At 43.5% G+C, this 13,091-nt stretch overlaps 1 protein-coding gene across 2 annotated transcripts; it reads right to left on the bottom strand.

Annotated features, from left to right (window-relative positions):
- Window positions 1-5,783: 5,783 nt before the first annotated feature.
- LOC133928924 (spliceosome-associated protein 49-like) lies at window positions 5,784-8,847 on the bottom strand. Of its 2 annotated transcripts, none has more exons than XM_062375456.1 (4): window positions 8,500-8,847; window positions 7,108-7,160; window positions 6,503-6,695; window positions 5,784-6,416 (listed from the first exon to the last, which is right to left on the bottom strand). In XM_062375456.1, the coding sequence occupies exons 1-4, from the start codon at window positions 8,531-8,533 to the stop codon at window positions 6,283-6,285; spliced, it is 414 nt and encodes a 137-aa protein (XP_062231440.1). In that variant the 5' UTR covers window positions 8,534-8,847; the 3' UTR covers window positions 5,784-6,282. The 2 variants fall into 2 exon arrangements, with proteins under 2 accessions (XP_062231440.1, XP_062231439.1); XM_062375455.1 differs by having other exon boundaries at window positions 6,949-7,160; window positions 8,500-8,828.
- Between the last annotated feature and the right edge of the window lie 4,244 nt (window positions 8,848-13,091).

Raw genomic sequence — 13,091 nt, forward strand, 5'->3', positions numbered from 1 at the left:
AGAAAGTTTGAAAAAAATTGAAGCGTGCGGCTCAATTATTAACTCACGTTAAGGAAAAGTGTAACATGCAAACACATATTTTTCTTGTATAAAACGTATTTTAAGAGAACCTTTAAAATTGATTTCACTTTATTTAGAGTTTATTAAATTCTCTATGATTTTTACAAAGTTCACAAGCATAAAGTGAATATGTTAAGAAACATCACTGTAATTAATTTTTTCATGTCTACTATTATTTTTTCTACGTAAATCATAATATAAATAAGCTAATGAAAGTGGTTTCACTAATTTTTAAGGTGTGATGGGTCAGTTATGAATTAATCTAGTTGCAACACATTTACACAATCATGCATGTTACAATAACTAATTCATAAGTTCATATATTTTTAAAAGATATAGGATCATGTAAGAAGACTAACAAAATTAGTTTCATGATTTTTGGATTAGCAAAGAGTAAACTATGCATTTACCTTGGTTTAACAAATAAAATTTCTCACAGAAAATTTTGAACTTTTTTATGAGTATAAATACTTTTATCATGTAGATCATGTTACAAGGAAGCCAACAAAATTTGTTTCACTTGATTTGAAGCTCGGATGAATTAGTTATTGATTTTACAAGATTGAACCCTTTTTTAGGTTTTTTGTTGAACTGCGCTGAAATTCGATAAAACCGCTCGATAAATCGAGAAAACCGAGCGGTTACCGAGCCAAACCGCTCGGTAACCGACCGAATCAAAAATGCGAGAAAACCGCTCGGTAACCGACCCAAACCGCTCGGTTACCGAGAGGGCAAAAACATGATTTTTTCGCAAAAATTTAAAATTTGCCGAATGAATTTTCTCCGATTTTTTTTGAATTTTTGACCGGTAATCGCGGTTACCGTGGTTTTTCGGTTACCACCGGAGGTCAGTAACCAACCTCCGGTCGGTAACGTGAACCATGCTTGCAGGTCCCATGCAAAATACCTTCTACAATTCCAACTAGTGGTAGGGACCTCATTCCTCGCATGACCCAGTTATAAACCTCTGCAAGGTTTGTAGTCATTACTCCATACCTGGCACCACCACTGTCGTACAGCAGAGCCCATTTTTCATTCGGCTCATTGCGTATCCACTGTGAAAAGCTCCTAATAGATGAGCCCGATCTCCTTACAATCTACGGAGTATCGGTTGGGAGAGGACCGAGAGCTATTGGTTCCTCACCGTTAGGTGCAGCCTCCGTAGTTTGTTTAAGAGTTAGTTCATCAAGTCTTGCCCATAATACATTGAACTTACGTTGCTGGTTCTGACTGCACAACTTCTTGAAGAGCTTTATTAATTCTTTGTTTTTAAACTGTCTGTAGAAGTTCGCACCCATATGGCGCATGCATCACCTGCTTTTGATATCTGGCCACTGTACTGGCACACCCCGTCGCACGCTACCATGTTGCATATCTAGCAAAGCCTGCAATAATCCTGCATGTCTATCATGAATGAGACACACATCTGGTCAGTCAAGAACAATTGCATGCTTCACCTGCTCTAGGAACCAATACCAGCTGTCCCCGTTCTCACTCTCCACGAACGCAAACCCTAGTGGCAGGACTTGGTTATTACCGTTGACCCCTATTGCAGACAAAATCTACCCTTTGTACTTCCCAGTCAGGAATGTTCCATCTAGGCATATGATGGGTCGGTAATATCTAAATGCTTTGATAGTTGCACCGAATGCAAAGAAAGCACGTTGCAACACTCTTTTTCCGCTGTACTCCACATCAGTAGAGGGGTAATGCTTGATATCATAGTAGCTATCTGGATTTCTTGCACAAATTGTGGCTAATTGACGAGGTAGATTGTGATACGAATCTTCATATGTATTGAACCTCATCTCAATAGCCTTTTGTTTCGCCCTCTATGCCTTCGCATAGTTTATTGTGTACTAGAACCTTTGCTCAATAGCACGGATTATTGATCGTGGCTCATACCTTAGGTTGTCCACAATCTCTCCGTACATAACATTTGCAATGAAAGCAGAAGACAGGTTCCGGTGGGCGAACTCTATTTCCTCAATGTGACAATTATGTTCCTTAACTATTGAGCATTGCCAGTAGTCTGCCCATTTCCCTCTGAATGCGTGCACCCACCAAGGGCACTGAGGAACCAAGCACTTCACATCATACTCTCTTTTACTTGATTAAACAACCTTGAATTGCCTACGAAAAGACAACGACCAGAATTTTACTGCATCAATAACTGTCTCTTTTGTAGGGTACATAGCACCCTGTGACACCTCATTCTCATAGTACTGTCACGGTGTCTGGTCAGCCTCGCTAACCACCAACTTCGAAAATTCTTGATTCCGCCACCCTGCAGGAACTGGAGCATTACCCTCCTCATCAGAAGAATCCCCATCGGTAAGGCCTTCCTCCAACTCTTCATCCTCCAAATCCATATCTTCAACGATGCTAGGGATGTGCTCCCCTTCATCAGCTACACCCATCGGCTGCAGCTCTGGAACATCACTAACCTCCTCCCTGGACCCTACATTAGCCGCCTCTGACTCATCTTCCACTGCCTCACTTGGTCCTGCTACTGCTTCTGCAGAGTTCACCTCATTTTGATCTTTCATGTACGCCTCAGCTAACAAAATAAGCGGTATGCAACGTTCACAGCATATATCTATATACTGCCTCCAAGTTGATGTGGCTTCGATAGGAACAAACTCACCAAAGTATCCATGACTAGCACGGCTCAGAACAGCTTTCAACTTCATCTCATATTGCTGCGGATCGAGTTGGAAAACCCGCATGAGCCATTTGCACACACCCACAATAGTCCTCTCATTAGCCTTACTAAGCCCCTTCATGACATGACAAAATCCAGAGAGATCTACACCGTTGGGACCGTACCTAATTTCACCCTCACCATAATATATCTGAAAAAATTAATTTATCTGCCATCCCTGGAAACACCCGCAAACATAACCCATGTTAAGACAACAAACTATATTTCTGATTATCGGATAAAATAGTTTTTAAATGCTACCCTAGGTTCGTAAATTATCATCTACTGTTGCCTCATACGTCCGCATGTACAAATAATATACTATAAACTATATACTACAAATAACATACTGAAAATAATATACTAAAAATAATATACTACAGATAACAAACTGAAAATAATATACTAAAAATAATATTCTATATTGAACTGCTATCGTACCATTTTCTAACTAAATTTGACAATTTTCTAAACCCTAGGTCATAAATATCTAAAATCTATGTCATATACTACTACTGCACTAATTAACAACAATAAAAAGGATAAAAAGATTTACCCGAAATTTTTCTTCAAATCCGCGGCCCAAATGCAGCAGGGCTTCGCCGACCTCTCTTCCTCCCCTCTCCTCTCCTCTCTTCTCCTCTCTCTTCTCAACTTTTCCTTTTTTTTCCGAATTTTATGGTTTTTTGCCCATTTTTCGGGCTTTTTATAGACTACAGGGCGCGGGCGGCCGGCGCGGCGCGACGGGCGGGAGGAGCCCTTACCGCCCCCTGAGAGGGCGGTAAGGAGCTCTACCCGCCCCCTCAGGGGGCGGTAAGGCTGTGGGCCGGGCGGGAAGGCCCCACCCGCCCTCTGAGGGGGCGGTTAGGCCTACCACCCTCTCAGAGGGCGGTTAGTACCCGTAACCGCCCTCTCAGAGGGCTGCGGGCGCCTAGTTTTACAAATATTTTCGTCGGGAATCTATTTATTTAAATTTTAACTAAAAAATATAAAAATAAAAAACTCTACGCGCATTGCAATGGCTGCTAAGAGCCTTTGGGCTTTGGATCCTATTTCCACTGCAACGTGAATATTTTTATTTTATTTTGTCAAATTTAGCAATTTTAGGCTGCTCTTTAAAAAAATAGCAACTATAAACGTCTGTCGTCCTTTCTCCTGTTGAAAAGGGCAACAACTGCATGTCATCCTTCCAACGGCCGATATGTTAAAAATTAAAAATATAGCATTATATTGCACTCAAAATTCAAAACACTACGTACATAGTTATAAATTTTTTTTAAAAAAAATTAGTGTAGAGAATACTATCATTTTTCTTTTACAAAATTTTCAGCTCAAAAAGTTACTTTTACAATGAGAAATAAAAAGACAAATTTTAGGGATGTTGAAATTCGTAGTCTTTTGTTTCTTATTGTATAAGTAACTTTTTAAGTTAAACTTTTGTGAGAGATATATGGTAACATCTTCTATACCATAATTTTTTTAGAATTTTTCGTAACAATTTACCTAGTGTTTTGAATTTTAAGAATTTTTAAGAGTAAATTTTAAAAAACAATAACTATTTTAACATAGGTTACATAAAACTATAACTTCTGATGACCATTTAAAAAATCTACAACTATTTTGATATATGTTGCAAAAACTTTAACTTTTTTATTGTGAATCCACCTATTATCTATGGCATATAATAGGAGGATTAACCGTGAACACACATATTATCAAAGAATAATAGGTGAGCCTGCAATGACAAAGTTATAGTTTTTACAACATATATCAAAATAGCTGTAGGTTTTTGAAATAAACATCAGAAGTTATAATTTTTTGCAACATATATTAAAATAATTATAGATTTTTAAAATTTACTCAATTTTTAAACATATCACCCTTTCAACGAGTGGCAGACACCGAATCATACTATTTTTTCTAATGGATACCTAAAATTACTAAATTTGAAAAAAAAAATCCGGGACACGTGACGTGACGACAGCTTCACACCGCAGGTAAGTTGGGCCAGCCAAAACACTATTTAATTCTGCAGTCAAATGCTGCCGACCGATCAACCCCCCCCCCCCCCCCCGGTTTCCCTCTTCCTGCACGCGTCCTTCGCCGGCCGGTGCTGCCAATGCATGTGCCGACGCCTTCTGCTCGCCGGCGGCCCACTTGCCGCGCGCGCGGTACCGGCGAACCGTGTCGCTGCTCTCCATTCTGTAGTCTCAAAGCAAAATTGGTGGCAAGTAACAACTGTTCAGTTCCGCAGTGACGCATCCTGCGTGGGCGCAGACGCGCTGCAAGAAAGACTGCCAGCAGGTTGAGGTCACCATTAAGGCCCAAGCGAACTGGCCTTAAAGATCTGCCAGTTTCATGCTTCCTACCATTTGCTTCAGAAATATTATTTAAGAACGTATCTTATGTCAAGCATATCCTAAATGCAAGGTATTGGAGCCGAGAAGCAGAGTTTCAGAGTAGAATGGCACAACTATCATTCTTGAATCTCGAAATTATCTCATAGGCTCAGGCCTATTTTACGAATTCTTCGATCATTACAAACTTGATAACCTGCATCTGGAGCTCCGAAGGAACACATTAAATTTCGCCTTCAGAAATATCGACATGGTATCGTTGTTTTCTCCACCTACTGCAGGTACACGAGCTCATAGTCGCAGGCACATAGCTTCCGAATACAGCATGGTGATCAATGGCCAATGAGCAGTAACCGACCCATCTTGATGAATAATACGGGGTCACCATCTGATTAACGACTCAGCAGATTGCAGTACCATTGGCACAACGCAATGTTTAGATGACTCACCAGTGAAGGGAGAAATCCGGCAGCGATAACTTCCACGCTGCCGAACTTGGAAGTGACAACAGATAAAAGTGCAACTACTGGACCAAAGCAGTCAGGTAACAGAAGAGGTATAACTCGATCACTCTGACAGCCAGTTGTGGGATGATGAATGCATGTTGCTGTCACACACACACAAACACTACTCAAGCAAACAAGTCGTATATAAACCAAATATTCATATAAAAGTTCATAATAATTTGAGGCATATTTCCTGATATTCTTTTAAACAACATTTCCCCTTCTGATGGTCCAACATAATACAGATTCAACTGGGATGAAAACACAAAATCCACCAGATACTTATAGCTCAAACACAAACTGACCCTCCTATAGCACGAGAAACAGTTAACGACACTTAATGTTAAAACAGCAATTGTGAACAAATTGTCACCCATTCATGTAACTAGACTTGGTAATTCCTAGTATAGCCACATTAGTGGAGGCAAGGCCTTGTCACTAGGGCACGACATGGAACCTAACCAGCTGGGACAAGTCTCACTACAATGTAAACAACAACAGACCAACCCAAATGACACGACCACCATAACCCATATTTACAGGCATGAAATGGTGAGTACAGAGATAACCTTACAGATGGCTGAGACAACAGACAACGGCTTCACTGGTTCTATTCTGTCAGCATACCAAGTAATAGTCACCGAAGCTCAACATGCTAGTAGGATGGGTATGGAATTGGTTCCCTGGCAGCTCGACGGCTAACATCGTTCAGAACAGAACCAAATACACGTCTACTGTACTCATACGTACCATTGCTTAGTCCTCTACTCGGCAACCCACTTGATGGTGCTGGTCAAAAAGGGAATTATAAGATTTAGCATTAAATTCAACATTAAATGTCTCATCTTCCAAAAGTATCAAAGAAATTCTCTCACCTTGAGAGCGTGCATCATATGAATGATTTGGTGAGATACCAAAGCCTGCAATCCTGCCATTCACCACCGTATGTTGTGATAATGGAGTATCACTAGACCTCATAAGTTGAGGAGGCTTTGGTGGTGGTACAGGATTCAATCTAGGAGTTACAGGAATATTGCTATTTGACGAGGGTTTGTCTTGTCCAGAGATCTGTCCAATAAAAGCAATAATTTCAGGCTTTAATCTTTTGCTAGTACTTCAAAATATAGTTCGATCAAGAACCTCAACTGATAAAGTACAAGATCAGATTGAATTGAGGCCAGATTGAGTCAATCATCGCACACAATATCGTGTTTAGCGCATAACAGATGTACCATAAAGAAAACACTACGATTCAACTATTCAGCTCTACTAAAATAATTCATATAAATTGGAGGTGGGGGGAGGGCAAAAAGAAACGCACCGCAAATCTAAGTGTTTTATTATGAAGTCGAACAAGGCCAGAAAATAGCCTAACGGCATACTGGGCAATCTCCTCTGTTTCATACTCAGCAAAAGCATAACCTTTTGAGCGACTAGTTTCCTTGTCACGGGGTATGTGTAGGTCTACAACACGACCTACCTGAATAAGAATCTCATACAAAACCCTCTCAGGTACCTTTTCATCCAAGTTACCTATTTAAGAAAAATAGAGTTACATAATTAATATGATACAAGAAAGTAAGTTATTATATCCGACATACAAAAACAAGAGGCAGAGTAACAAAATAAGCAATCGCTAAACTAGTACCAGCACTGCACAACACCAGCAACAGGCAATAGCAAGATATCAGGATAAGGAAAGCATAACATAGACATGAAGCTATGCATAACATTGCAAAATAAGTTCATAAAGCAGCAAGGCTAAATTATGCAGTTAACAAGCTGAGAACACCTACTAGTCAAACAAAGAACATAACAGCTGAGCCTGATGTGCCAGGCAGTTTTTCCATATTCCTTGCTTCACAGAGATGAAAGCATCAAAATATTTCTTGTGACAGTTTAAATCTACTTACGCTCAACTCAAGCATGAAACGTAGGGACACAATTGGGTACCCAATGGGTAGCTCTGGGTTACTACTTAGTTCATTTTTTCCTTAACTTAATTAGGTGGAAGTGAATTTTGGTTTATTTTTTTGAGTTTTGGATCAACCCAATGACCTAAAAAATACAAAACTTGCATCCCTAATGAAATGCAACATGAATACATGATGGCATGATGAACATTGCTTGCAATACCTATATTATTTTTAAACCTCAGATGACAACCCTAACCATTTTAAGCAGGTATAACCTGCTACTGTTTTGGTTTTGTACAATTCGCTCTATTATTTTTCTCTCAATATTCCCATGTTACAAATGCCCAATTTCCAGTAACGCGCAACAAGAAATGTTTATAGGGCAAGTAAGGGATTGCTACTTAAGTTATTAGTCTTTCATCGGGGGGAAATTACAACGGAAACCCTAAAATAAAAGCTAAATCCACATCAACTAAATCCTAAGGAGGCAAAGCTCTTGCTTTACATCATCTTAAGCACGCAACTACCTATCTAATTAAGGATCGAGGAGGGTAGCCCGAAACCCTAAATGGAAACCACAATTTCATTGGATTCAGTACCTAATTACAAGGCAGAGGCCATGAATATTAGCCTAGCAAACAACACCAGCTCAGGCACGAGGTAAAGACCAAACGTCGCAGGCAACGGAAACTACAGTATCTAACTGAATCGAACCAACGGAAAACAACAGGAGCAAGTCCGAAATATCCCAATTCGGGGGCGGAAATAACAGCGCTACCAACCGATAAGACGGTTAAACGCATGGACAGCGACCTCGCGAAGCTTAGGGCTCTAATCACCACAAAAGCCACCTAATTCCAGCACAGACAGCTAGAAAACGCCGCCGGAATCGCCGCGCCGGGCGGCTCGGGCGGGCCTCTAGCATGAGGGGGACGCGGGGGAAGAGGAGATCTCACCTATGAAGACGGTGCAGCCCGGGTTCCTAGCCATGGGCACCGGATCTGAGAGGCGAACACGGAGGAGGAGAGAGGCTCCGGGCAGCGAAGACGCGTTGACGCCGCGGCGACTGCAGCCGGGGAAGGCGAGCGAGCGAGCGAGCAATCGAAGCGACGGCGGCTCGAGGGCACACGGCACGAGGCAGGCGAGCGCACGGGAGATTGGCAGACGGGTTCACGGCGGTTGGTGGGCGGGCTATTTGTGGAGGCGGCTCGGCTGCCGACACCGAGACGGATGAGGCCTCGTGGGGGCTGGCGGTGGGGTCGGATGGCAGGGAGAGGACAGCGTTCCCGAGCGTTCTCTGATCTTTTGAGGCGGCGTGGCGCGTGGATATTTCTGTGGGCTTTGGTGAGCTAGTGCGTTGGATAGACAGAGGGGCTGTTTGCCAGAGCCTGACTATGACAGGCTTCATAAAAATTGTGTTTGTTGCTGCTCTCATTCATTGCCTGAATCATGCGAGGGGCTCAGGCTCAGCCTTAGGCGCTCGAAAACGAACGTTTGAGAACTCGCTACTCCGTTTGATGCGTGCCTGAGTCGTCAAGCTCCGAGCTTCCTCACGCTCCCACACTGTAGTAGGTGGCGTAAGATGAGCTCGGGCACCAGCTCCGCTTCCTCCCTCCCGTCGCGCGACACCGAGAACCCGTCACCATCTCCTGCCCCCTCCACCAACATGGCTAAGGTGAGCTCACGATCCTTCTGGGCCATTCCACTCCATCGATTGGATCTTGTACTGCATGGTCCTTTCTGGAACCAACGCCTTTGTCTGGCCCACAATGGCAACCAGGTAGAGCGGCCACTACCGTCAGCAGAGGAGACTTGTAAATCCGGCAGTTCTTGTTTTTTCCTCTTTGGAAACAGTAACTGCAAATCCATGAAATTTGAGACACAAACCATGAACTGGATCAAACTGATCACACCACTATCTTACACATCACCTAACGAATCCTGGTTGCTGACACCCCTTCGGTTAAGCATTGCTGCAGGCGAGCTCCTCGATCTGGTTAGTTTGTGAGATGCTGGGAGGAAGAAAGCGCTTTTGTGTTCACGTGTGTCTCTTGAGAAAGCATATTTTCATCTGGATGTTTTCTTCCTATGCAGAGGACAGTAGCCAAACAGCTCTTTCCACACCACGCCTGAGCAGGCATCCTTTTTCCTCAAGCATGGTGTTGAGGGCAGCAACCAAACAACCCCGAGTCACGGAGACAGGCTCATGGACGGCGGAGATGTCTTCGAATCGTCGAGTACGATTCTGAGTTGTCTTTGCGCTTGGAAGTTGGTTAGGCTGCCTTGCCTCTTGACTTCATAAAGATTTGTGCTCTGAGGGCTGGCAAGTCACGGGAGGATGGAGTATATCTCACGGTACATTTAGGAAATACTTCCACGTTGTCGAGAAGGCTTTTACTTGAAAATGTTTCTCACTTGCATACCAGCGCTCCAGACTTCAGAGGAGCGATATATCTCAAGTGTTCTGATCAGGTTTCTACCGTTGATGCACTGTTAAGCCAGGGGCGAATTATGAGAGACTGACTCGATATTTGTAGGACACCGCACCACGCACGAACGCGATAGCCACCGTCGCCCCTCACCTCCCGTTGTGGCACCACTGCTCCCCACCGCCGCCCCCAATGCTCGTTGAGGCATGCTTGTGGTACATGGGGTTTACACTAGTTTTGCATTGCTCCCCACCGTCACCCCCAGTTGCTCAAAAGATTGAATGTTTTACACTGGTTTTTACATGTTGGCTTGGTTGGGCTTTGAGCTTCAACAAGAATGATAGATGGTTTTTGGGTTTAGGGTTTAAAAGAAATTACTAATAATTTGATGGCATCCAAAATGTAGGTTGTCGAATATCTAACTATAGGTATATGCGTATAAGAGTACATCATACACGGATAGGGTACATCATATACCTGATAAACAACTTTGGATATTGTGGATCTAAATATGCAGGACCTGATATACTCATAGATCACGAATATTTGTACTAGAAAGGTCTCGATTGGGTTAACCGACTCGAGCACGACTAGTATCTAAATTGGATTTGACTACCTTGCATTGACCGATAAGATCAAGGACTCCTTATTGACTACGGCTGGGACTAAGGCGACGTCAGAACCCTTTTATAAGGCTGGGACCCTGACCCCCCAAACAGACAACAGATCAACACTTATACAACTCAACACAAGCACCAAGATTCTAGCTTTGGATATACTCGGTGACTTCAACTCTAGATTAGTTTAGATCCAATATGCTCCATTGTAATAGGTTTAGCCACCTTGCTTGTACTTGAGACAATGTATATACAACATCATCCACACAGGACGTAGGGTTACTCCACTTCGGGGGCCCAAATCTGTATACATCGTGTGTCTTGTTTCCTGCTCGATCCATAATCTCAATGTTACCTAATTCAATTACGGGTTATTGTCAGGAACTAATCTTCAACAGTTGGCGTGCCAGGTAGGGGTCCTTTATCTGTTTTTCAGGATCAATCATGTCTCAAGTGTGCGTTCGTGTTGGATTCTTCAACATCGGCTTCTACAAATACTTTGAGTCGGCGGTGGTCATCTTCGCATCATCTCCTGCTAGTTCAAAGATCACTTTCGGAACAATGGCATACCATTAGGATGAACAAGGTGAACTGATTCACACTGGTATCATCGAGTCTAGCCCATTAGACACATACCATGAAGTGGGACACCGCGAGTGGGATCCCAATGAGCATAACGTTCTTCAGTTCATGGACACCAACATTGATGGCAAGAGTCAGAAAAGTGGCGGCGACAGCTCCATCGACAGCTAGAGTAGCCGAACAGATTGATTCATGTTTATGGCTGGAGCAGACGGCACACCCGTCGAGCAAAACATGGAGGATCCAGACACCATGATGAACGATGGTGAAAGAATCCTCGAGGATCCAGCAACAGAAGTTGGGGCTCTGTAGGCCCTCGATACCACCCATCATCGATGGGTGGAGGAAAATCAGGGTAACCCTGATATTCAACGTCGACTTGGCCTGGGAACACCTATTGTTCAAGTGGTGCTCCCACTCGCAATGATTCCAAGATCAAGGGACGGACTTCCTCAACATAGCGATCACGGAGCTACATCGGCTCAACCACAGCCAAGTCTATGCAGTGGTGTCTTTAGTACTCCAGAAGCTAATGTCCAAGGAGCTCATATGATTCTGAGGTCCTTCCTCAAGTTGGATCTGATGAATCCTTTAACCCCGATGGTCAATCAACTCAAGACTCTACTCGATGCAGCTCAGATCCAAGCAGCTCGAGTGAATAACCCTAATGACTCTAGGCACCCCAGCCAGCAAGGCACTGGTTCGAGGAGTCATGGAAGCAGACATCCCCGAGTCGAGGAATCCCAAATAGGAAGCTCGGGTGGTCAATCTCGAGCACAGTCCTACGGGCCAAACTGTAACTGCCCCATCCATAGGCGCAGGAACCAGGAAGACCTAAGGAACCACATCCCTCACGATAGGCACGATCTATGGAGAGTGATAGACAACCATCATGAGGAACGTCGTGATGGCGACCATCGTTATAACAATTGCAGACCTCCAGGACAAGACGATTGACGTGACTCCCCCATTCGAAAGAACAGGTGTAATAGTCCTCCTACATCTCCTCCTGAGGAATTCAATGGAGGCTGTGAAGACTTTGTACCCGAGCTCCAGTTGATACAATGGCCCAAGAAGTTCAAGGCGGGTCCAATCCAGAAGTACGATGGGAAGCTCAACCCTAATGAGTGGTTATAGATCTACACCACTGCTATTTGAACGGCTGGTGGCGACAACAGGGTAATGGCCAATTACCTACTAATCACCCTCGATAGACCTGCAAGGTCGTGGTTGTTGAACATGTCGCCCAACTCATTCTTATCGTGGGCCGAGCTGCAGGCTTAGTTCATCGCCAACTTCCAGGGAACGTTCAAGCGCCTAGGAACAAAAGACAATCTCCATCAGCTGAACCAAGGTAAGGATGAGTCTCTTCAGGATTTCATTCACAGGTTCAGTGATAGGCGCAATATGATCTCAGACATCTCCGATAGCTCGGTCATCATCGCCTTCAAGTGAGGCGTCAAGGACAAATATCTAGTCAGGATGCTTGCTACCTGGAAGATCAATACAGTGAAATAACTCTTTGAACTGACCGACAAGTGCGCAAAGTGTGTTGAAGACCAGGCACACGATAAAAATGCTCAGTCTAGCAAGGACAAGCTCAAGTCCTCAAATAATGAGGGGAAGAAGAACAAAACTGGTGATAAGCGCAAGGGTTTGTATATGACCATGGATGTAGTCGATAGGAGCAAGTCACGCAACACCAAGATAATAAGGTTCTGAGCTGTGGAGCCAAAAAGTGGTGTTCTGTGCATCGGACCAACCAACATGACTTTGACAAATGTCACGTTATCAAAAAGAAGCTCGATGACAAGCTTAAGGCTGCTATTGTTGATTATCATAGCAAATAGAATAAGCCAAACACCAAAGATGATGAGCTAATTCCGCAGGGCCGACCAGAGCTTCACGCATATCTTTGGA

Source organism: Phragmites australis, chromosome 9 (genome assembly GCF_958298935.1).
Source record: "Phragmites australis chromosome 9, lpPhrAust1.1, whole genome shotgun sequence".
Classification (NCBI taxonomy): Eukaryota; Viridiplantae; Streptophyta; class Magnoliopsida; order Poales; family Poaceae; genus Phragmites; species Phragmites australis.